We start from the raw sequence: 26050 nt of genomic DNA, 5'->3' as shown, positions 1-26050 counted from the left end.
TACTGGTGTCCCCGGAGACGTTTGCAAGTAGGTATGTCTGTTCATTGATTCACGTTTGCAGCAGGGACGTAAGCTTTATCGAGACTTCGGCTGAGCCGAAGACTCGTCTGCCTGGATACTTAGGCTCGAGGTCCGTTGCAATATTCCTCTTTAGAAACATTCTTAATATTGAACTGGACTGTGAAACACATCGTCATTATTCCACTGCCTTTTCAACATGTGGTTGTCAAATCGTTTAGCGCGAAATAAGACTTGTTTCTTTTATTGAAGCAAGCTGCCGTCTTGCTCGTTTCCAAAACAATCTGTTCGTTTTTGTTTCTGCCTTCACACGCCGAAGTAATGAGGCTAAAAACCTTAATGAGCATTTTGCGGGCGCTCGCAAGTGATTTAGTAACGCAGGGCGAGCACTAAAATTCTAGAAGTTTGATCCAAGTTCGTTCTAAAACTCGGTATGCTTGCAATAAAGTGGCTTGGTTCGTTCAGTCCGATGTTGTATACGTTTTACGTGTGCCCGTGAAATTGATGAACGTGGCAATTTGCTCGCTTTGGAACGCACTGCTGTTTCACAAGGGTGACAATTTTTATTTTGATCTGGGATGGTTCATGCGTACCAGAGGCCGAAGGCCCGTTCTAATTGGCGTAATGAGTTCTAAATTAATAGATAAAACATCACTCTTATAAATGCAACCAGACAAAACATTGTATTGTGTCACGAGATCAGCTTTCTTGCGATGGGGAAATTTTTATTATTCAGTGCATAGGCATTTTCAGACAACACTGAAATACAGCTCTCCTGCCACACACACACAAAATTCAACATAGTGCGAGCTCAGCCTGTGTAAAACTCTGACCACTCTGATTCACGCTTTAGATGGGCAATTTATCAAGTGCAGTAGGTGCTGAAGACCACCGGTGACTGGTGGTCTTCAGCATGTAAAACACAGAAGTGACAGGCAACCATATGCCTGTAGTCACCCAAACAATTACAGTAAAACGGTTTAGATTTCACGAGGCACTACCAATTTTTGTCTTGTAGGCGACAATGCTTCTATGGGAGTCTAAAATCATTTATTAAAATGCGGCCAGTCCAAAAAGCGTCTTCTATTACTTAAAATATAAAGTATTCATAACTAAACTCACCTACCGCATGAAATACGTGCAAAGCATCACTCTATCAATGAGGTGACGAGTATAACACATAAACACAGCTGCCTCACTTAATTTGGCCTACAGCAGCGCGCATTGCAACACTCCTGCTGTCACATTTGTTGGATATTTTCAAGTTCTTGATAAGGCGTTCGTTCTCTTTTTTAACAAGAATCTGTATCCTTGTTTTCAGAAAGATACTGACGAGCTTGTCAAGGACAGCATGGCACTGTGGAAAGCAGTTAACCGAAAACACAGTCCAAAACTTTCTCCTTGAGCATTTGTAGTGAAAGGTCGCTGGAGAGGGGGCTGCCCTGGTTTTTTCTGAAGTATGCCTCTGCTGTCTCTATTACCTGCATAGCAGGTGCGGAAGGCACTGCCAGGTGTTCAGCACCCATGACATAGGATTCTAGTTTTGTCAGCTCAGACATTGTGCCGCCATTACCAACTGCTTGATTACATGCATTGCACGATCCAGTCTTTTGAATCTGCTTCACAACTAGCCAGCCAAGTATTCCAATGATTCTTGCTCGGCCACGTCAAGCAACAGGATGTCGTTGGGGTATTGAGCCGACTTTCCTTCCTTAGCAGCCTCTTTTGGTAGCATGCCAATAAGGACGAAGCCCTCATCGTCAGCGTAGCTTCCACTCTTGCTTGGTCTTAAAAACTGCGCCATGGTCGCTGTTCGAAGTGCAGACTTAATTAAACTCTAGTGCTCTCGGCGCAGGATTTTTTGCGCGAAGTGTCGAGGAAAGATTCTCCAACGCGTCCTGACTAAAACGACTCATGAGGAGGAAGCGAAAGCCATATTCGTTTAGGAACAGGTCCTGAATTTGTAATGCTGCACTTGTTGCTAGGACAATGCCAGTTTGGATGGGCTTCCAGGCACTTTTTGTTCCATCCACAATGGCGATGACTGTAAAAAGCTCAATTACGTCGTTCAAGAACGTAATACTGTCTTCATACTTGGTGTCGTCAAAATGGCTGAACGCCAGTTTCGTTTTTCGAGAAGACATTAGCTTGAACCATTTGAAAATGATTTCAACAAACCAAGCGGTACTCAGCGCCTTCTGTTTTATCCGGCCATTCGAAACTAAAATTCGGAGGGCAGCTCCAGTGTCATTGTTCAAAAGGCTGAAAGCAAGCCCCACCTTCATTTTGTCAAAGCGACCTGGTTCTACGCAAGAGGGCTTTAGGTGGGGCGCCAGCTTCAACTTTGCTTGGCTGTCAAGTTCTACCAGCCTCTTGATAGGATCAATATCGACCTCACAACATGGAAGCTGATGCTTTTCAACGACTGTTGCTGGTAGGTGAATAATCTGACCTCTTGTAAGGTGATTTTTGAGGTTTTTAAGTGGGGAACGTCCGGCATGAAGTACAATTAACGCACAGCGTCACATGGGTGAGGGCACCAGGTCTTGGTTTGGCTATATCTCCCCGCAACAATTCCATATAGCTTCCACAAAGCTTGGTTCCCCCCTCCCATGTCAGAGACAACAACATAAATTGTCAGCCCAATTTTTTCGCTGTCCCTGATGATTTGTGTTATGAAGTCTTTTACAGACTTGGCATGGAACAAATTCCCGGTCAAGTGGTACGCCACTGTTTGTTTCCACCTACTACTCACGCCGCCCAACATAAAAACAAGCGCATGAGTGGCTAAGGAGCCGCTTGGGAGGGTTCCATCGGCCAGTGGGAGAGTTGGAGCACTAGGTAACGTTCCCGATGCATTGTCGAACACGAGTAAGGTGGATCTCGTCCAGCATCAATGTAGCATGACGTTCTTGTGGTTCCATGAGACCTACCTGCATGGCATAAAACATACATGAGCAATACTATGAGAACATGTACATAATTCTTTGCACAAAAGGTAAAAGAGAAGTATATAAACCTTGACTGCCAATGAATCCATGACATCGACGAGCATCCCTGGCTGAAACTTGTAGCCTTCCAGATGACGCTGGAACGTCCGCTCTCCTGGTAATGGCTACCCGATCTCTCTCACCAAATCATACCCTCGTGAGCCAGAACTTAACCTGATCTTCAAGGCTTTTATCAACGTCTCCTGGCTCCATGACGACCCTCTCATTGTCTTTCTTTCCCGGTACCTGAACTGGTCAGGGTTCAAGTGGGATTTCAGACCCGACTTAAGGTTCTCCATTTCATGCATTGCTGAGTGTTTCTGCTTCCGAGCTTTCACAAGTTGTCGCTGCTTTTATTCAAGTTGTCGTTCAAGCTGAGCAATGCGCTTGTTTAGCGCGGCTTGCATTGATGCAGCTGCAAAGTGAAAAACATGTATGTGACACTTTTTACCTAATGACCGGCGCTGCAGTAAGGGGATTATTAACAATACAATGGTGTAAAACTCACAAACAGAGCTTTTGGCTGCAGCAGGCATCCTGTGCTGATCCTCTCCCAATATGGTTGCATCTAGAACCAGAGAAAGAGCCGAGAGCACTACTTGTGAGAACATGTTCTGCCAAAGTGCTATACAACTATGAAAATGGACTCACCAGCATCAGTGCTGGCTTCGCCAGAATAGTGGTATTGCTCGTCGTCCAATGGAGTCGTGCCTCGAGCTGAAAACCGGCCAAGAGCACCATTTGTTAGAACATGCAGACGTAAAAGTGCACTAAAACTATGGAAATGAACTGACAACTATCAGAGCTGGCTTCACCAGAATCGTGGTATTGGTCGTCGTCCAATGGAGACGTGTCTCGAGCTGAAAACCGGCCGAGAGCGCGATTTGTAAGAAAATGCAGGCGTAAAAGTGTGATGATACGATGGAAACGGACTCACCAACAGCAGTGCTAGCTTCAGCAGAAACGTTGCATTCTTCATCGTCCGGTGACGTGTCTTGAGCTAAAAACAGGCCGAGAGCACCATTTGTGAGAACATGCAGATGTAAAAGCGTTATGAAACGATAGAAACGGACTCACCAACAGCACTGCTTGCTTCACTAGAATCGTGGTATTGCTCGTTGTCCAATGGGGTCGTGTCCCGAGCTGTGAGGCCACTATTTGTGAGAACTTGTAGCTGCAAGAGTGCCATGCTTCGGAGAAAAGACTTACCATCCCGAAATGTCTGGATCTGCTGAACTAATGCTGATGCTGGTTTTTCAGCTGAAACGCAGAGTTGTAAGACAACCTATCTGAGCCTAAATAAACTATATGGAATTTGAGTGCATACCACACATCTCTTGATTTCTCCGAGAGAGCCGTCTTCTTGGTTTGGGTGGAGGATTATGAGCAAAGAGACTGGGAATTGCATCCCGTTTCAATTTTTTTCTCCCCTGTCTTCGCGAGTATAAGGGGTTCAAACTGATCGAGAGTGAAGTGATCCTGTAATGTAAGATTGAAGAACTTTATCTTTCACGCAATTGAGAGAACGTTGGAATTGCGACTGTACTGCAAATTATTGAGGGCAGTAGCATTGTGAAGTAACTTAACACCTGTACCGCGTTGTTCATGTAATGAGACATAGCACACAGCGTAATCAATCACTAAATCGTACTCGTTTTCGTGCAACTTCGTTGGCAAGCGGCGAGTTTATCAGATCAGCAAGACGCGTGGCAGTCGATGGTCGTTGACTCACGCGAGCGCTGCGAGAAACCGGCATGTGAGCTGACAGATTTCATCATTACCAGAGATTGTCCGTTCAGGAGGTCTCGGTAGTCAACGCGTGAGACACCATGAGGGCCTGGACAGGCCGTTCACTCGTGGTAACTCGAATCATGCCCCCACCCTTTCGTTCGAACACCTTGTACTCCGATCATGTTTATGTTGACAAGTCAGTGAAGAACGCGGGCGCAGCACAAGATCGCAACTTAGAATTGAAGCCCAGAAAAGCTTGGAAGTGGTTGTTTACGACGTAGGAACAATCTTATCTCCGCGCGCGTCGAGCACTCGCGCCGCAATGATCGCAAGTTACCTCGCGTCTTCACGGCCGCTCTTTAGTCGCTGCCGTTTTGACTTTAACGCTAGATAGTTACGAGATGGGATAATAAGAGGTCACTCCTAAGCCATAACTTACCTCGCACAGTCTGGTTGAGGGCGCGCACCTGAAATTCTTTCGTTTGATTCGCAACATCCAAATCTTCCTTCGCTTTTTGTCCCGCACCCCAAGGGGGATTCGGAAGAGCTTCTTTCCTTCTTCTGGACGATTCGAACAACCTACCGCACAGCAGCACGTCATGGCGGCAACTTGATGTCGTTTCTAAAAGCCAAAAACTCGACACACACCCAGCCGACACAAAAATAAAAGCTCCGGCGAGCGGCCGGCAACGTAGTATGCAGCCGGTGGATGCGAGGAGCGGTGGGCCGGTGGGCCACACAAATCATGGCGGACGGAAGTGGAAAACCGAAACCGCACGGGCTCGGCGAGGCTCGGCCAATCAAAGGAGCCGGGCGGGAGAACTTCCCAGAAGAGGAGAAGGATTTTTCGAGCGGGTGAGGGTGTGTCGGAGGATCAAAGAATGGCGCTACCTTTCCGTATAGAGGGGCGAACGCCGTCTCTCGGCGACTAGCGGCGAACGCGGGGGGGGGGTTCCAACTCCGGCCACAAATGCAAGGGGAACGGGAGTAAATCGCTGCTCCCTGATTATTTTGGCGATCTATGGAACGACAGTAGTTTTTGACATAATAAGGGAATAGTTTACAATAATTTGCGCTAAGTTGTGCGCCATGAAATAACTTATTTTTTTTTTTTAATTGCCTGAGCAGCATCATGCAAATTGCTCGATGTTGTTTGACCACAACAGCGAGCAATTTGGGCACGAGCGCATCGAAGGGAAAGCTGATTGCTTTTGCAATACCTTGCAGTTGACCGTCAACGTCGTGTGGGCCCCAGCTGCGTCAACCGAACGGCAGGTGCAGCAAGGATTCGCACTCCCCTGAGGGTGCCTGCTTTACCAGCGGCCAAATCTCCACGTCACGCACAAGACACGCGCCTGCGCGCGGTATCGGCGATCCAGCGCTGCACCGATAAAGTGGCTGGCCGCGCCCCGGAGAGCACCACAACAGCGAGCAATTTGGGCACGAGCGCATCGAAGGGAAAGCTGATTGCTTTTGCAATACCTTGCAGTTGACCGTCAACGTCGTGTGGGCCCCAGCAGCGTCAACCGAACGGCAGGTGCAGCAAGGATTCGCACTCCCCTGAGGGTGCCTGCTTTACCAGCGGCCAAATCTCCACGTCACGCACAAGACACGCGCCTGCGCGCGGTATCGGCGATCCAGCGCTGCACCGATAAAGTGGCTGGCCGCGCCCCGGAGAGCACCACAACAGCGAGCAATTTGGGCACGAGCGCATCGAAGGGAAAGCTGATTGCTTTTGCAATACCTTACAGGTCTGTAGGTTTTGAACCCTGTTGCTTTCTTCTTTCCTTATTTTCTTTTCGCTCGTGACCTTGATTGCTCGCTGTTCGAAATGTGTGACAAACCTCCGTCGACTATCAAAGAACTGCTAAAATACGTCACTGACCTGAACGCAGGGCTTAGAAAAGATATTGATGACGTAAAAGAAGGTATGACGTACATGAACGAAACTTTTGAAGAGCTTCGTACAACAAAGGTGGAACTAGATGCACTTAAAAAGGAGCATGCAGCGTTAAAACTGGAAAAAGAGCAACTGGCACAATCGCTTGGGACCACGCAGAAAGAATTAACAGAGCTGAAGCAATACACCAGGCTCAGCAATCTTGAGATTAAGGGGATTCCGCAAAACCAGAACGAATCACTGATGGAAGTTGTTCAGAAGATAGGGGATAAAGTTGGAATGTGCGTCGAACCCAAAGATATTGACGTGGTGCATCGTGTGCCCACAAAGGACAGGACAAAAACAAACATCATTGTAAGGTTCTCGTCACGTGCCGTGCGAAATAAAGTCTTGCGAGCGGCAAAAAAGAAAAGGCTCTCAGCTAGCGATATCGGGTTTCCAGATACCAATGCGGTGTATATTAACGAGCACCTCTGTCCAGAATATAAAGCTTTGCTGGGCATGGCAATTGCTAGAAAGAAAGAAAAAAACTGCAGATATGTGTGGGTCTCGCAGTCAAAAATACTAGCAAGGAAGGCAGAAAATTCGAATGTCATTCACATCGCTTCTCGAGATGACCTGGCTAAGATAGCATAGCCTCAAAAACCAAGACACCGAGCTAGAAATGCGTAACGGTGTGACGTGCACCATGCCGTGTACGAGCTCTGAAGCTATAAGCCTTCTACACTGTAATGTTAGGAGCTTAAACAAAAACTATGATCCACTGGTCGCTTTGTTGACGCGGCTGGATGAGCGGTACAACGTTGTGGCAATCTCGGAGACGTGGCTTAAAAAAGATGAATTTATGAACATTCCTAATTATAGATTTTTATCCCTGCCAAGATTGGCTAGTTCAAGAGGTGGTGGCGTAGCATTATACATATCTTCACAAACCATATATAAAATATTACCAAACTTGACAGAGACGAAAACAGGCCTGTATGACATGCTGTTTGCGGAACTGGATTGTGGAGTCATTGTTGGTGTAATATACAGACCGCCAGAATCAAACACTCGGGCATTCCTAGAAAAGCTGGAAGATGTGTTGTACCGTCTTGCGAACAAAAATAACAAAGCGATTATCTGTGGTGACTTCAACATAAATATAACAGACCCCTCAAGTACAGAATACCGGAACCTCCTGCTATCTTACGGCTTCCAGAACCATATTACAGATCCAACAAGAGTAACACTAACGTCTTGTTCAACAATAGATCATATACTCTCCAATTTTGAAGACAGCTCCGTAAAAGCTGGGGTTATAACAGAAAACGTCGCAGATCATTTCCCTACTTTTATTGTCGCTCCCAATGCAGAAAAGAACCTTCAAAAAGAGCCCACAGTCGGCCATGGTGTATCAAGGTGGAATTACGAGGCAACTAAAAGGTCCCTTCAGGAGACAAACTTTTCTCAGATCAATTTTACCGACACTAACAATGCATATGATACCTTTTCAACACTGTTCAAATCTTGTTGTATAGCGCACAAATTCGTATCTCGCCGGGCAGCACAGCTTTATTCTCCCATTTGTCCCTGGATGAACGAGGAGATACTGAAGTTAATTAGGCTCAAGGAACACTGGTATAACAAAATGAAGCAAAACAAGGACAGCGACTATTACAGGGAAAAGTTTAGAGTTGCACGGAACCTATCGCTATCCACCATGCGGAAGCGTAAAAAGCAATATTTTAGCAGCCGTATTGCAAAAGCTAACGGTAGCTCCAAAGAAATATGGCGCACAATTAACCTTGTAATGAAGTCCTCTCAACAATGTAACATTTTACCAGATTTGAACATTCTTAATTGTGATCAAGCGCACCTTGTGTCAATGTTCAATGACTTTTTCATTAGCATAGGTACAGTCTCCGGCGATATGAAAGACCCACTGGGAGCGCGTGGCCGAGGCGGTGGCTGGTGGGGGCGCTGCGAGCGCTCCGGGCAGTTCCATTCTGCTTCGAGGGGAGGACGCTCATTCGGCACTCGGCACAAACTGATAAGCGCGTTTCGCTTTATCTGAGCCCGAGTGAGCGTCCTCCCCTCGAAGCTGAATGGAATTGCCCGGAGGGCTCGCAGCGACCCGCCAGCCACCGCCTCGGCCACGCGCTCCCAGTGGGTCTTTCATATTGCCGGAGAGTGTACATCCTCAGCTGCGGTATCAGATGAAACGTCAAAAATTATCCTACCTAGCCCATGCATTAATACATTTGTTTACGTAGAAATAACAGCCGCCGAAATTGTTGGCGTTGCCAGACAAATGTTATCAAACAAAGCTATGGGCCACGACGAAATCTCGGTAAACCTATTGAAAGACAACATTGACATCCTGTGCTACCCACTACAAAAACTGTTTAACGAGGCATTTTTATCGGGAATTTACCCAGAAAAACTTATGATTGGGCGAGTAGTACCAATTTACAAAAGTGGTGACCCTAATGACCTGGCTAATTATCGCCCGATTACAATTCTGTCCTGCATTAATACACTATTTGAAAAACTAATTGCCGCGAGAATAATGAACTTTGTCGAGAAATACAACATTTTGGTTGCTAATCAACATGGTTTTCGGAAAAACTTCTCTACAGGCACAGCAGTACACTCCGTATCAGAAATAGTCAATTCCTCCCTCAACAAAAATAGAACTACTATAGGCATATTCCTCGATATAAAAAAAGCTTTCGATTCTGTTAATCACGACATTCTTTTACAAAAACTTGAGCGTTAGGGTTTTCGAGGGCCAGCTGGCAAATTTTTTCGTAGCTACTTAACAAACCGCACCCAATTTGTACAAATTTCCCATAATCAATCTACAACCGCGATAGTGAAGACTGGTGTACCACAGGGGTCGGTGTTAGGACCGATACTTTTCTCTCTTTTCATCAATGATTACGCAGCTTGCCTCAGACATTCCGAAGCAGTTTTATACGCCGATGATACAGCCTTACTAGTATCACATCATTCTCTTGAAGAGGCCGAATTACTAGCAAATAACGACTTGAAAAATACGATAACTTGGTTTAATTGCAACAAGCTGGTACTAAATATTAAAAAAACTAAGTTCATTGTTTTCGCGTCTGATCGGAAACCACAATCATTTACATGTAACCTGCATCTAGGAGGTTTACACATCGATCAAGTTATCACTTATAAATACCTAGGTATTACCCTAGATTCAACACTACACTGGGCTCCCCACATTGACGAGCTATGTAAAAAATTAACCTTCGGATGCTTTTCATTAGTGAAAGCACGGAAACATTTTAGCAAACAAACATTACGCATGATTTACTTCGGTGTGTTTCATACTCATTTAACCTATTGTGTTGAATCATGGGGTTTCACTTACGCGTCATATCTAGCGAGAGTTACCATTCTGCAAAGAAGGGCAATCAGGATAATAGCAGCAGCACCTATACATGCATCAGCTAAGCATCTTTTTAGTGAATTAAACATACTCCCCATCAACTTAGCTCGCGACCATAAGACTGCCACTTTAGTCCAAAGAATTTTAACCCAGAATACTCCATATCACTCTTCTATATTCTGTAGGCTGGTACGAACTACAGCACGAGAAAGAGAGCCAGTAGGCGGGGTAAAAGACGACGAAGGTGCACGGGACCACAGGACGGAACACAGAACACGGGCCTTGGACAGCATGGCGGACGGGCTTATGCTACCTCACCTTATTTCAAGTAACGTCTGTAAATAAACGGTTTATTCGTGTAAACTACATGGTGTCAGAAGCGAAGAAACCCAAGACCAGCCAGCTCCAAGTGTGAGTAGCTCCAAGCTGCAGTGAAAGCGAGAGACAAGTCACGAACGATGCCGGACCCGGTAGATCACACGCAGTCATCAAACGGGAATCCAACCGTGGCGCTTCCCACGTCGGGAGGAGTCCTCGCCAGTCTGCTGCCACCCCCTAGGCCACTTGATATGTCCGGCGACTTGGAAGAGTCCTGGAAAAACTGGTGGGATGAGTTCAAGTTGTTTTCAACCGCCACTGGACTCAAGTCACAAGACGCCGAGGTGCAAGCTGCAACATTCCTCGTGACCATCGGGGAAGACGCAAGGCGGGTCTACAAAACCTTCAGGTTTGAAAACCCAGGGGACGAAATGCGCGTAGAAAAGCTAGTGGAGCTGTTCGAGAGGCATTGCAAGACAGCAACAAACGTCAGCTACAGGGATTTCGTGTTTGGAACACGGAACCAGCGAGACGGTGAACGGTTCGACGACTGGCTTACCGACCTACGTACACTCGCAACCCAATGCGAGTTTGGCGAAATGCACGACCGCATGTTACGGAGTAGGATCATTCTCGGAATGACCAACAAGCGACTACAACAGCGCATGATTAACGAAGACCCAACGCTGGATCAAGTGATTCAAAAATGTCGAACCGAAGAACGTGGAGCCCAGCAGTTCAAAGCTATTCAAGCTGGTGCGACACCCACCGTAATACATGGGTTACACTCGGAAGAATGCTCTCGCTGTGGATACCTTAAACACACAAGCGAAGGCTGCCCAGCAAAGAATGCGAAATGCAAGAACTGTGGCAGGAAAGGACACTTTGCACGTGTGTGCCGCACACCAGACAAGACAACCAAGCATAAAGGTACGCCACGAAGAAACGTACGCCAAGTAGAACGATGCAAGACCTACGACTCGGACGAGGAAAAGTTGGTCTGCAGCCTACACAATGGTGACGGCGACGAAGAGTTCTGGTGTGCAGATGTTAATATCGCAGGGAAGCAAGTCGACTGCAGAATCGACACAGGAGCGAACTGTTCCGTAATGTCTGCGATGCAACTTAGCCGTGTCACGACTCAGAAGCCACAAGTTCTTACTACTAGAATTGGCTCTTTTTTTGGACACGTCAGCAAAGCAGAAGGCCGTATCATCCTGCCAGTCATGCACGGTAACAGGAGTACCGAAGTGAAATTCTACATCGTGCAACGGGAAGTGCCCACCACGATTAGCGGTACCATCGCGGAAAAACTAAACTTGATCAAGCGAGTGGCATCCGTGGAAAAGCACTGCAGTCAGACGGTGCAACAACATGAAGACATCTTTCATGGATTGGGAGAATTAAAAGGCGTCAAATACCACATGAGACTCAAGCCAGATGCACAAGGCGTGATCCAGCAGCCGCGTACAGTCCCGGTCGCTATCAGGGACAAGCTCAAAAGCCACCTGGAAGATCTGGTGCAACAAAGAGTGATTGCGCCAGTAACAGAACCAACGGAGTGGGTCCACCCTATTGTGGTTGTACAAAAGAAAGCCAAACTCCGACTGTGCCTTGATCCTCAAGAGCTGAACAAGGTCCTCATGCGGGAAACCTACTGTATGCCTACGTTAGAGGACATTGCCACACGATTGGAAGGAGCCAAGATCTTCTCGACGCTAGACGCAGCCACAGGGTTTTGGCAAATCAAGCTCGACACGCCCAGCTCGTACTTGTGTACTTTTGAGACGCCGTTTGGGAGGTATAGATTCCTGCGAATGCCTTTTGGCATATCGTCTGCTCCCGAGGTGTTCCAGAAGACAATGCACATGGTGTTTGAAGGCTTAGACGGAGTAGAGATCATGATAGACGACATCCTCATCTGGGGAAAGACGACTGAGGAACATGACTGTCGGCTTCAGGCGGTACTACAAAGGTGCCGAGAGGTCAACCTACGACTGAACAAGGAAAAGTGCAAGCTCTGCATGAAACAAATCAAGTACCTGGGTCACATTTTCTCAGCAGAGGGACTCTCAATCGATCCGGATAAAGTGAAAGACATCCTTGCTCTACCAAGACCGAACAATGTGGGCGAACTGAAGAGCTTCCTAGGAGTGGTAAACTACCTGGGAAGATTCATTCCTAACATGTCAGACGTGAGTGCGTCGTTGAGGCAACTCCTAAAGAAGGAGACAGCCTGGTCATGGACAGAAGAACAAGAGAGAAGTTTCACAGCCCTTCTGACGGCTCTGACGGTCGCACCCACGCTGCGGTTCTACGACAAAAACAAGCAAGTAACGCTGTCAGTAGATGCAAGCTCCAGAGGAACAGGTGCAGTGTTGCTGCAGGAGGGACATCCAGTAGCTTATTCTTCAAGGTCCTTGAGTGACGCTCAGAAGAACTATGCACAAATCGAGAAGGAGTTGTTAGCGATCGTACACGGATGCAGTCGATTCCACGACTTCATCTTCGGACACACCGTTGTCGTGGAGTCGGACCACAAGCCATTGGAGGCTATCTTCCGAAAGCCTCTCAACCAGTGCCCTCTCAGGCTACAGAGGATGAGACTAACCCTTCAAAAATATGAACTTCAAGTTAAGTACACCCCAGGAAGAGAGCTATACATTGCTGACACACTCTCTAGAAATCCATCAAAGGAGGAAGAGCCAGAGGTTTTCGAGGTGAACGTCTTGGAGTGCCTCCCCATCAAAGACGAAACCTTAGAAGAATGTCGGAAAGCGATAAGTAAAGACAAAGATATGACCACCATGTTAGAGTATGCAAGAGGTCAGTGGCCAATCAGCAAAGAAGAAGTACCAAATACTCTGAAGCAGTATTGGCCATACAGAGACGAGATACATGAAGAGGATGACTTGCTGTTCAGGTCAAATAGACTCATCATTCCAGAACAACTGAAGAGTGAAATACTAGTAAAGTTACACAGGGCGCACAGCGGTGTAGAGAAAACACTACATCGTGCCAAAGAAGTTCTCTACTGGCCTACAATGCAGAAAGACATAAGGGATAAAGTAGAAAGTTGCATCGTGTGCAAAGAAAACAAGCCACGACAACAGAAAGAAGCTCTCATTAACCATCCTGTGCCAACCGCACCATGGCAAGTGGTTGGAATAGATTTGTTCCAACACAACGGCCACCACTACATTGTGATAGTGGACTACTACTCGTTCTACTACGAAACACATCAGCTTCAGAGGACAGCTGTCAATCAAGTGATCAACTGCTGTCTAAAAACATTTGCTGTGCATGGATTGCCAGTCAAAGTCGTTTCAGACAACGGTCCACCATTCAACAGTGCAGACTTTAAGGAGTGTCTACAGCACCGAGGAATCTCCCACGTGACATCCAGCCCCTATCACCCCAAATCCAATGGAATGGCTGAGAGAGCGGTGCAAGAAGCCAAAAAGCTCATGAACAAATGCAGCTATGGAACTACAGACTATTATGACGCCCTACTGGAGCGGCGCAACACACCTCGAGACGGAGTCCTGGGATCTCCAGTTCAAAGGCTTATGAATAGGCACACAAGGACAGAAATTCCCACGCATCCTTCGCTGCTTCAAAGCACAAAAACAAATCACACAGAAATACAACAGCGGTTGAGGGACAAACAAAAGAAACAACGGCAACAATACAACAAAAATGCCAAAACTCTGCCCGAACTCCACACCGGAGAAGATATATTTCTCAGGGATCAACACAGCGGAAAGTGGAGGCCTGCTATTGTTGTAGCAAAAGCACCACAGCCAAGATCGTACATCGTCCAAGACGACGATGGTGTCCAGTGCAGGCGAAACAGCATAATGCTCCGCAGAAGCCAAAGAACGAAAAGGAAACCAGCCCGCTTCAGGGACACAAACTTCGTCAACAAGTAGGCGAAGAAAGAGAGATGTAGGCTGGTACGAACTACAGCACGAGAAAGAGAGCCAGTAGGCGGGGTAAAAGACGACGAAGGTGCACGGGACCACAGGACGGAACACAGAACACGGGCCTTGGACAGCATGGCGGACGGGCTTATGCTACCTCACCTTATTTCTAGTAACGTCTGTAAATAAACGGTTTATTCGTGTAAACTACATATTCAATTTTCCAAAACGTGAAACCCGACAACTACATTATAATAACCTTAATTTGCCGATAACTTACAATGCCTACGGGCGCCGCTTAATATCGTTCATTGGTGCGAAGATATGGAATAACATTTCATGTAATATAAAACTAGCAAGAAATTTTGTACTCTCATTAAAACGATTTATTTCATCTGAAGTGTACAACTCACCCTGTTAACTCCGTACTAGTAGTTATATTATTTGTGCAGCTATGTATAGATTGTGTGAATGCCTATAGGATTGTTTTAAATGTGAATGTTTTTTTAATGGATCCATTACTAGCCATGTAGGCTATGGATCCAGATGACTAATCAGACATTTCTTTGTACATCTTTACGTGAATAAACATTGATCATTGATTGATGCAGCAGACGACGCGGCGACGTCACACCGTTCACGTGACCCGCTCCAGCCAATCCAAAGCCCATCTCCGCTGCGTAAAACAATTGTCTGCTTCAAGCGCCATTGCTTTTAAAATTGCCTTCGCAAAATTTTTACACGCATCAAATATTATTAAGACGTTGATAAAGTGTTTATTGCTTTACCAACTTCACGACAGACTAGTTTCGAAAAGTGTGAACTTGGCGCTTATTTTTTAATCAGCCGTGTTGAGTCGATCTCCGTGTATTCTCCCATAGGGCGGGCCGCCTCCTGGAACCTGTGGAACCCTGAGTACCACGTGACTCGCGCCTAGCTGCTCTGTCGGCCATGTTGCCGGCGAAACACGCGGATCAAAGGATTGCGCTACTCTGCTCCGTAGGAGCTATATAGTGCTCTAGAAACAGCAAAGTTCCGGAGCAGTGACAGCAGCGCCACGTACACTGGGTAGGATGTCCGTCTCCGGATTGCGGGACTCACGCGGCACAGAATTCTACAGTGCTGCAGTAGCGAAACCACGCGGAACTGTCGAACTGTGTCGACGTTTTCGACGTTATGGAAATCGCAGGAACTGCGTCCAAGACAGGCATAGAGATCATACATACTAACTCTCGAGGAAAAGGTCCGCCATTTTCCCATGCATTCTGGCTGCCGCAAGCGGCGGAGTATGCAGAGAGACCCTCGGGGTCTCGGGGTCCCACATGGTTACCAACTGCCTTCGATTTCACAAATATATCATCAGAGCAGTTTCATGAACTTCAACAATCCACGAACTTACCGGTGGAAAGATATTCGCGTTCCTTTCGAAGCTTTCTTTTTGCATAGCACGCAAATGTACGGCCTCCCGTCAACACTAAACTAAACCAGATAACCGGCTTCGGTTATCTGGTTTAGTTTCGTATTTGCGGGCGCGGGTGGCCGTGCCCGGATATACGAAACCGCGCAACTACCAGATTTTCGAGATTTCGACAGAAGGGAAGTTAATGCAGCGTAATGAGTATGCTGCTTTTTATAAACCTTAGAATAGCTCAGAATTCAGTTTGCAACGTTAAATTATCACTGTTTATATTGCTGAAAGTTTTCAGTCTTCGCGATTACCATTGCGACTGTCGTCCTTCAGTTGGCAACGTTGGTTTCTTTCTCTCGTGTTCTGTCGCTCTCTTTCGCGATCTTTCACTCGGGACCCAGGATGTCGGCGCGCGGGATTTGCCACTCCTCCTCACCCACCTTTACCCCCTGAAGACAGGCAGGTTTTGCTGCCGGCTGCCTGGGTGCCTTCCGTGCTGAGTTCGGTTCTGTTTTCCGATGCCGCGTGCAACCGGCGTTCAACGTGGTTCTGCATTTGTGCGTGTCAGCACCATAGCTGCAACATCGTGATGGCAGTGTGGTGGGTTGTGAACAGAAGACTGGAATTATCGCCGATGTGACCGTGTGTTCGCGTGTCAGTGGTGTAACAAGATGAGATGGCGTAAACTGTCCGGCATTGATGCTGCTGGTCGGGACGTGATCGGAGGGGGCGGGGTGTCGCAGGTTGACATTTTGCTTTACATTAAAAAGTTTAATACCACTTGAGGGGTTACGTGCAATCGATCAACGTGCGGATAGTCATGTTGGAACGCTGGTCTGAACAGTATAAGCTCCTATCGTACAGTGGCCAATGTGACTGTCGGTTGTCTCGTCCCCGAGAGCGATTGCGCTCTGGGGCAAGGACAACAGTACTAAATCGTGACGGGAAGTACGCATGTTTACAGTGTGGAATTTTAGCATTAAAAAATAATAGTAGGTAAAATAGAGAGAAAAAAAAAGCTACCCTTTATTTTGCAGTTTAAATATACTACGGTTCCTGGCGAAACTGCCCTCCAAGTGGCGCGCTGGGATGAGCGCTAAAAGTTTTCGAGCTCGCCATGGCGTAGCTCCGTACACTTAACACCTGCCGCAAGTTGCGGCTTTGACTGCATTCAAGTTGATCGAAAATTGATTTCTCAACCCGTGAAGCATCAATTCCAACTGAGTGAATATCCGCTCTACAGAGATTAATTCAAGACGGTAATTGTAGCTTTGGGCGAACAGCACAAATAGAAAAACAAACAAAACAATAGAAATACAGGCTACTACGTGCAGTGCGGGTAAACAAACTCGTGGCTTTGAACCGCATTGGAGCGGCTTGATTTATTGGCTTTCAAATAATTACGGCATGATCGAGCGTTTGCCTTTAAGAGATTCATCCCCTGAGCCATTCAAAATACTCTCAGAGGTATGACATTGCTGAAAAAAAAAATCAACATGCTGGGAATATTGTTTATTGCTTATTCAGTCACCGAAAAATTCCGTCCGTTCAAAACGACCAGTATAAAAGACGCAAACGCAGAGCACGGGTCAGTATCGGGTTATTGTGGTGTTCCGTTGTATTGATATTTGTGTGTGCAGTGCATCTGCTCAATGTATGTTCCCCTGATGCTTGTAATAAGCGTAACGTGTGTATCGTAGAGTATCCCCAAGCGCAATAGTGGCCTGAGAAAATCAAATTATTTTTGTAGAACATGAATTGGGCGGTACCTTGCGCCACCTAGCCTAGCTACTTGCAATTACTCTGCTTGACCCCGCCATCTGGTGGCCAGCGATGTAACCTTCTTTCACGCTACGCGATAAACAGCGGCTTCGAGTTTGCTCCATAGAGTAATCTACACAAGGTAAAGAGCGGACACTCCCATAGGCCCCAGCGACCCATTTAGCTGGCAGGGAGCGCACCCAGCGGCCGTCGTAGTCCCCAACTGAATGAATGGAGTCACAATAAAAATACTTACCGGATGGATTGATATATAGTTTGGCGTAGTGTATTGGGCGGTAGCCTGCGCCATCTGGTTTGCCGTGAGTTATGTTTTTCCTACTATTCCCGCATGGTAAATTTCAGCTGTAATTACATCACACGTATGTACGATTCCTAATGCGGACAACTAATGGACAATATTATATACAGTTAACACTGACTTTACAAGCCAGGAAACCTATGTAGGTTTGTGCTGTCCAGAAGAACACCACCAGGGAGTAATCAACATAGTTTATTTTCGCAACAAAAATATGGTGGGCAGTTTGTGCCTCGTATATAATTACCAAAACTACAAAACATAAGCACCGTGCATCAAGGATTCACAAACAATACATCCTTCAAAAAAATGACAAGCATATTATGGCATGCATGAAAATCTTATCAAACAACTGGAATTACAACGTTACAACTACAATTGGATTGCAAGCCTGTTTTGTGTTCTCAAGCATGTTCCATGGAAGGTGCACCACACACATAACATATGCAGCATCAGCAACACATACTAAAAAAAAAAACTGGCCATGCAGTATCAAAGCTCGTTGATCCAATGCAATTTGTATGCAAATAAAACGCTCAGCAGAAGAAATCTGAAATGCACGATGACCACAATGAGAAAAACAGACAAGTAAATGCCTAAACAAGATTGCCACTAGTATAGACCTTCTTAGACTGTGACATAGTCATTAAATAACCCTAACACAGCCTGAACTACAGAATTAAAAATACCTTGCTCCTGCTGATTTAAGTAACAATAATGACCAAAATAACAAGAACTGAAAGCCAACCGACGGTCTAATACAGGTTTTACGTTCATGTCACGTTTAACATGTCACATTTAACATGTAAGGTTTACCATGACCACTACCATAACAAGCGCACATGAAATGGCTGACAAAAGACTGCTAAATCAGACTGGTGCCCGGTGTACCTGCGACCCACTCATCACAAATGATTCCACCAAGGCTTGGCATGCAATCTGCACTGCCTAATTAGGTACATCTTACAAGGTGTCTACCCAATGACTTTTCCAACGTCCATGATTTTTCCAGGTTTCCCTTGACTATTTTGATAAAATTTCCTGGCTGTTCCTTCCTTCGAAGGATGACATTTCGGGCAATGTTATTCAGCAGAACCGTGACGACACCTGATCGCCGGGCTTCGTTCCGCACCACCGTGCCACTTTTACTCGTCACTTTCCCTGATTTAGCCAACCTTTTGACAGTTTCCCTGATAATTCCCTGAGTTTTCCAGGTGATCCAAAATTCCCTGAGCATTTCAGGCTTGCCAGGTTGGTGGACACCCCTGATCTCAATCTCCTTCACGCTCCACATATGTGTAAAGCAGAAACAGTGTTCAAAAGAAAAGAAAGTTGCATCCGAGATGAGTGACCTAAGAGAGTATTAACAAAGATCAATATGGGAACTTACACATTCCACATGACCACAATAGGAAAAAAACAGACATGACCATCTAAAAAAGCAGTCATTACAATAGACCAGTAGAGTGCAACCTACTGACTGCAAATAATCCCAACAAATGGCTAGTGTGCAGTCTGCACGGCCCAATAAAATCACAATAAAATTAATTTTACTGTTGCAGATATCTTATGAGATGCAACATAAGGGCTGAAACATCATCTTCTACCCACTGAACTTTTCAGGCTGTACACCAGAGACGCGAGAATGGAAGCGAACTTTATCCAAGTTTCTATTTACAAAACGGACATGCCAGCACAATCGAATTCGGCAAAACATTTTTAAAAACCGTGCACGACACTCTGGAGTGCAAAAATTAAAATCACCAACACGCGAGAGAGTTATGTACAATGTTTCACAAACACTTCGGAGGTGCGCTACACTTTCGATAACAGAAAGAAAGATTGACTCGAGCTGCTGAACAAGTGTGAAAGCTGCGCTTGATGGCACAGTCAAGTTGCCGAAGAGCTTGCCTGGGACGTGGTACGCTTTCAGCATCATAAAAAACTGATGTGGCTCATCAAGATTACTGTGCTCATCTCTAAGCAAGTCAGGACAACAACAACCTTCTGCAGCCTTCTCAGTAAACATTTTAGCAATGAAGCCAGCAACATAATAAGTAGCAGAGTTGTCAATAACATGGGACTCCTCATGGGCTGCCAACTCAGTGATGTTTTCCAAAGATGGAAAGTCGTCCTGTGGGACATGCTGCACAACATCCACGAGTGACTCGCTACTAAGTGAAAATGGGGACAACTCCTGGAGGAGGTCCGTCTCATCCTCCTCGACATTTCCCTTCGGTGACAGTGTGAGGAGCTTCTGAATCCCAATGTGTTTCAGGCCAGATATGAACTGAGGCACATTGGGATTCGAGTTGCATCCCTGCTTTTGTCTTATGTGTCCAAACATCTGTTCAAGTGGGTCTTGTTGAAGTCGACGCGTGAGGAGAAACTCAAAGTCGTAATTCTGGGAAACATCTTCCCACAGCAGCAAGACGGCTTTGATCGTAATTTGCCACCCGATGATAGTGTGTGGCTGACGTTTGCCTTCGAACTTCCAAGACGCAATCCATGGAAGCTGTTTTCCGAGAAATTCAACTAAATCCGGCTGCCCTTTTCGAATAGCATGGCGCAACTTTTGCTCCGTTTTCTTTGGACTGGAGCTATTCAAGCAATCAAACAGCTTGTCCATGCGGTCACAAAAATAAGCAGTTGACATGGCTGCTTCAGGCAGCTGTTTCGCATAGACAAGAGCTAAAAGCGCGACGCACACTGAAGCACTCAATACCTGGGTCGCCCGCTTAACCTTCATATTACTGAAAGGTTTCTGGTAGATATGTCTTTCAGTCAACTTTGGCGCCAACCGCAGTCGCATCTCATGTGTGGAGTGGTACAGTTTCACAATATCTGCCCAGTCTACAATCTCATTTTCGATATGAAGCCTGTGGGCCTGCAGGTTGTTCCGAGTTGCCTTCACAAAATGGGGAACATCGTAAATGAAGTAAACGCGTTCACGTTTTACGAAAAAAAAAGGGCTGCGCCACAGAGACACCAAGCTGGTTTGCTAAGCTTACATTGGAAGCCCCTTGGTCACAAATTACAGCTTTAACTGTAATTCCAATGTCTTGCAACTGCTCAGTGAGCGAGATCAACAAGTTACGGATTACGGTAGATGGCGTAGACGTGTGCCCAATTGTATAAGCGACTGGTTGAACCCATCTCCGGGAAACTCCGGAAAGGAGGATAACCAGGGCTCTGTCGGCAATCGTTGAGGTTTGTTCGTAGCCATCATCCGTAAATCCATGAACAACATCTTGTGACACGTCATATGACAAGTTTTTTTTTAACACTATCTCATCGAAGATGAGAGTGCAGACGCGATCGCGCTTACTCCATGATTGTGTTTTTGTAAAAATGGATGACATAATGCCTGGTATAATTCCAGGTGTCATTTTGACATCCGACAGCCATCTTCTTAGTGTGCGCTGAGTAGGAAGGGTGAGATAACGAGACAAAAAACGGTATGCCCGCGGCCCACGGAAGTTGAGATGAAGAGAAAACTTTTTCAACCATAACGGGAATCGTTTTCCCTTGCCCTTGGATTTCAATTTAACATGGCTTGACAGTAGGTGAAATACCTCGTCTGTCACGTGAGGGCGAATGATGTTGAGAGCTTCCGCAGCCGATCGAGGCATATTCTTCTCTTGCTTGCGCAGCCTTGCGATGGTCTTCCGGTACTTTGAAACCTTGGCCTGGAGACGCCTTATGATGTCCTTAGGTCTCGGCGCAGAACTGCGCAGAGGAGGCGTAGAAGTACCTGAAACGGGTAAAAAATAAAAATAACGAAATCAGAGCAGGTAAGCAGTTCTCCTTATAACCAGCACAGCCAACATTACCTTACAGTGACATAATCTGCAAGTAGATAATATGCCCCTAAACTACAGACAATTAGAAATCGTGGGAAACTGGGCTTTTGAAGCTATGTTTGCTAAATTTACATATTTCCACTGTATGCCTTGACAATACAGTACGTAAGGTATATTACAGGTTTTGCATGAAAAGCCCATCACCGGAAAAGTAGACAAACTAATACCCACCTTAACATACGTGAATTTTAGTTATATGAGTAGTAGCATATGGGCACAGGTGAACAAAAGAAATGGGACACTTACAAGCTCCAACTGGTTCAGAGGAGGACCATGTGGACGGTGTCACCGATCGGAAATCCAAGGGCGAGCTGCATGATGGGGCTGTAGCCTCCGTGGAGTCCGCGCCGCACGGTGAGGCTGTCGCTTCCATGGAGTCTGGAAAAATGTGTCTATTAGACCCAGGCTGTTGTTTCCAACACAAGTCCTTCCTCACCATGGGCAGCGGTTGAAGGTTCTTCGGGCCGGAAGCTGGAGGCTGTAGCCTCCATGGGGTCTGCGCCGCACGGTGGGATTGTCGGTCCCATGGAGTCTGGAAATATTTGCCTATTAGACGCAGGCTGTTGTTTCCAACACAAGTCCTTCCTCACCATGGGCAGCGGTTGAGGGTTCTTCGGGCCGGAAGCTGGAGGCTGCACCGCATGATGGGGCTGAAGCCTCCATGGGGTCTACGCTGCACGCTGGGGGTGTCACTTCCATGGAGTCTGGAAATATTTGTCTATTAGACCCAGGCTGTTGTTTCCAACACAAGTCCTTCCTCACCATGGGCAGCGGTTGAAGGTTCTTCGGGCCGGAAACTGGAGGCTGTAGCTTCCATGGGGTCTGCGCCGCACGGTGGGGTTGTCGGTCCCATGGAGTCTGGAAATATTTGCCTATTAGACGCAGGCTGTTGTTTCCAACACAAGTCCTTCCTCACCATGGGCAGCGGTTGAGGGTTCTTCGGGCCGGAAGCTGGAGGCTGCACCGCATGATGGGGCTGAAGCCTCCATGGGGTCTACGCTGCACGCTGGGGGTGTCACTTCCATGGAGTCTGGAAATATTTGTCTATTAGACCCAGGCTGTTGTTTCCAACACAAGTCCTTCCTCACCATGGGCAGCGGTTGAAGGTTCTTCGGGCCGGAAACTGGAGGCTGTAGCTTCCATGGGGTCTGCGCCGCACGGTGGGGTTGTCGGTCCCATGGAGTCTGGAAATATTTGCCTATTAGACGCAGGCTGTTGTTTCCAACACAAGTCCTTCCTCACCATGGGCAGCGGTTGAGGGTTCTTCGGGCCGGAAGCTGGAGGCTGCACCGCATGATGGGGCTGAAGCCTCTATGGGGTCTACGCCGCACGGTGGGGGTGTCGCTTCCATGGAGTCTGGAAAAATGTGTCTATTAGACCCAGGCTGTTGTTTCCAACACAAGTCCTTCCTCACCATGGGCAGCGGTTGAGGGTTCTTTGGGCCGGGAGCTGGAGGCTGCACCGCATGATGGGGCTGAAGCCTCTATGGGGTCTACGCCGCACGGTGGGGGTGTCACTTCCATGGAGTCTGGAAATATTTGCCTATTAGACGCAGGCTGTTGTTTCCAACACAAGTCCTTCCTCACCATGGGCAGCGGTTGAGGGTTCTTTGGGCCGGAAGCTGGAGGCTGCACCGCATGATGGGGCTGAAGCCTCTATGGGGTCTACGCCGCACGGTGGGGGTGTCGCTTCCATGGAGTCTGGAAAAATTTGTCTATTAGACCCAGGCTGTTGTTTCCAACACAAGTCCTTCCTCACCATGGGCAGCGGTTGAGGGTTCTTCGGGCCGGAAGCTGGAGGCTGTAGCCTCCATGGGGTCTGCGCCGCACGGTGGGGTTTTCGCTTCCATAAAGTCTGGAAGAGTTTCGTCTATTAGAAGTTAGGTTGTGAAGCCGTAGAAGCAATATTGTGTTTAAATAAAGTTTTACACAAGTAATATACTTTTCGTATATGAATAGTTAAATAAATCTTTACCTTTAGCTCTCTCAGCATCTGAATATGTCGATGGGCGAACTGAAGGCACAGCGGTTTTCATTAGCTTTGTTCGCCCAGGGTCCATGAAGTCACGCGCTGTGAAGTGACTGCTGCAGACGAAATACTTCGCATGCAGCTCACTGGACGATTTTCGCAGAAGGTCGTCTCTTTTGGCATACCTCAGCCATGCCTTTGACCTGGAAGATGTAGTGAACTTCATTATTCTTTATTTTTGTTAAAAATAAAATATTTGACCATAAAGGCCCGTTCACACTCTTGCAACCGAGTACGACCGAGAGAAACTTCTTAGGACCAGGCGCGCTGCTGCGGAGCTGGTCCTAAGAAGTCGTAAGAGGATTAAAAACCGGTCTTGTCTCTCTCGGTCGTACTCGGTTGCAAGAGTGTGAACGGCGCTTAATGGTTTAGATATTGTGGTTTCACATGGAGGTGATAAGCAAACTAATAGTGCTTCAGAAGGTTGTAGTTATTTATTGACTGCACACATACACAATTTTGCTGACTGGTTAAAAGGTGCGCAATGCTATTTGCTATAAAAAGAAGTGCAACTTTTTTAAGAGTTTGGTAGTTTTATACCAGTGCTGACAATGGGCATCAGCTAGTTTTAGTGCCTTGCTCATTTATAGAAACATTAAAAAAGTTAATCTCAATAAAAAACAAATAAAAAAAAACGAGTTGTGCTTTCCTTGCATGTCATGTTAATTCAGCACGTAGCAACGAATTTGTAATGCAGTCTGCCTTGCAGAGCTGGGAAGCTAGTCCACCACAATCCGGTTATCATGGAACGGAATGTTTTTTAAACTAAATTTAGTACTAACAGAAGTAAAGTTTTGATTAAGTAAGTTTTGATTAAACATTCAGCTTTCTCTCCGGTTTTCATTAGAACTATGCGTCCAGTACGTTGTTAAAACAAAGGACAACCTGTCGTCTCGTGGAACTCGGAAGAACTTTGTTCCTGGCTTCTTGCGCGTTCTCCCATTGTTTCCGCACCAGGCTACGCAACAGTAGCTGCCGTAGCCAAACATCCTGGCGGCATCAGCTGGGAAACGAAAATAGCACAAGTCAATTTGAGATTACGCGAATTTGGTGCCTTCATTTCATAGCAATTCGGGAACCAAAATTGTTAAAGCGACAACAAAGAGTGGTGATAAAGAAAAGCCTTCACGGTATTGTCACCTTCCATTTCTTTGTATTTTCCTCGTGAGCGCGCTTTGCTTAGGATGGCCTCGCCCTAAGCAAAGCGCGCATGAAGGCTACCTGTACCCCCTGCGGTACCTACCCTGCTTCATACATGGCGCCAGGTACAACGCTGTCATAGCTGCTGGCGCAAAAGCCACGCGCTCGCGTTACCAGCATTGACAGCGATGCACATGAGGTATGAAATTGAGTATGCCTTGAGTGCCTTAACTGGCGCTCTCGCTGCACGAGCGCACTCGTGCACGTGCAACTGCCGAGGCTTCATCCAGAGCAATTAGCTCGCGCTTTAGCCCGTGCATCCAACTATAGCCAAAAGCAAGCAAAATACGGTGTCAGTAAAACGACTCACCTTTCTAACAACGGAAGAATGTCGAGAAGCCCGCACGAGCCACTCAAGTGCAGCCCAACCCACCTTTCGAGCGACGTGACCGGAAAGCTACCGTCCGCCGAGCCGACGGCCCCAAAGCCATCCTATGAGCCGCAGCCAAAGCCGCAGCTGTCCAAATTGTTTTTAAAAGTATTTGGAACTGCTATTAATTTTGAAATGTTAGGTTATAGAGTGGAGTTATTTATCAAGGGTGAAAATATGATAAATGTCTAAATTAGGTGTGTGACTGCAGTGCCACTGAACGGTCGTCGTAGTCCCTAGCTCGTGGGCCGCGAATCGGCTCGAGTGTCCCCTCTTTTCGTTTACTGTGTTACTCTATGTTTGCTCTTTCGAGAGCGGCTTTTGGTTTCGCGGATTGAGTTTGCTCTTCTCCGTGATGTGCGGTTGACGAAGGAATTGTGACTCGAGGAACACCAAAGGTAAGACGCAAAGTGCGCAAAGTATCTGGGTATCGGTTGTCTCCGTTTAACCTCGCAGTGCTGTCGACGAGAAGACTGAGTTACTGCTTTCGAAACGTAAGTTTCTGTACCTGTGGGGGGAACCTGGCTTCGGAAATACACACAGTTCGCGGAAAGCTCGTGTTACGCTTTTATTTGCTGCTTCTCTCGTCCCGTACAAGAGACGTAGCGTCCTCGTCAAGCCTTATTGGGCTCGATTCGCTCGATTCGGGGCCGCCATATTGAGATGCAGGCGACGGAGGAACTTTGCTCCCCTGCTTCAGGGACGAAAGTTTCTCCCTTTCTAAAGGAACATAGGTTACAAGACCGTTTCTCCTCTAAGGGAGGACTATCCATACCCTTTTTCCTAAGAGTCTGACTGCGTGCCCGCGCTATCTCTTGGCGGGA

At 46.8% G+C, this 26050-nt stretch overlaps 3 protein-coding genes across 4 annotated transcripts; 2 read left to right on the top strand and 1 right to left on the bottom strand.

Annotated features, from left to right (window-relative positions):
• Window positions 1-6570: 6570 nt before the first annotated feature.
• On the top strand, window positions 6571-7275 carry LOC120846475. Its single transcript, XM_040218231.1, has one exon. The coding sequence runs from the start codon at window positions 6571-6573 to the stop codon at window positions 7273-7275; it is 705 nt and encodes a 234-aa protein (XP_040074165.1).
• A 3333-nt stretch (window positions 7276-10608) lies between these two features.
• On the top strand, window positions 10609-14386 carry LOC121833816 (uncharacterized protein K02A2.6-like). The gene has a single exon (XM_042287469.1). The coding sequence runs from the start codon at window positions 10609-10611 to the stop codon at window positions 14287-14289; it is 3681 nt and encodes a 1226-aa protein (XP_042143403.1). The 3' UTR covers window positions 14290-14386.
• Window positions 14387-20663: 6277 nt separating this feature from the next.
• On the bottom strand, window positions 20664-25525 carry LOC120846461 (proteoglycan 4-like). Of its 2 annotated transcripts, XM_042287128.1 has the most exons (14): window positions 25167-25226; window positions 24542-24659; window positions 23603-23799; window positions 23387-23482; window positions 23215-23328; window positions 23043-23156; window positions 22871-22984; window positions 22717-22812; window positions 22545-22658; window positions 22391-22486; window positions 22219-22332; window positions 22065-22160; window positions 21875-22006; window positions 20664-21519 (listed from the first exon to the last, which is right to left on the bottom strand). In XM_042287128.1, the coding sequence occupies exons 2-14, from the start codon at window positions 24643-24645 to the stop codon at window positions 20714-20716; spliced, it is 2193 nt and encodes a 730-aa protein (XP_042143062.1). In that variant the 5' UTR covers window positions 24646-24659; window positions 25167-25226; the 3' UTR covers window positions 20664-20713. The 2 variants fall into 2 exon arrangements, with proteins under 2 accessions (XP_042143062.1, XP_042143063.1); XM_042287129.1 differs by having other exon boundaries at window positions 24542-25525.
• Between the last annotated feature and the right edge of the window lie 525 nt (window positions 25526-26050).

Source organism: Ixodes scapularis, unplaced genomic scaffold (genome assembly GCF_016920785.2).
Source record: "Ixodes scapularis isolate PalLabHiFi unplaced genomic scaffold, ASM1692078v2 PGA_scaffold9__187_contigs__length_104089568, whole genome shotgun sequence".
Classification (NCBI taxonomy): Eukaryota; Metazoa; Arthropoda; class Arachnida; order Ixodida; family Ixodidae; genus Ixodes; species Ixodes scapularis.
Note: the sequence above shows the minus strand (reverse complement) of the source record. Positions and strands in the feature narration are given on the sequence as shown.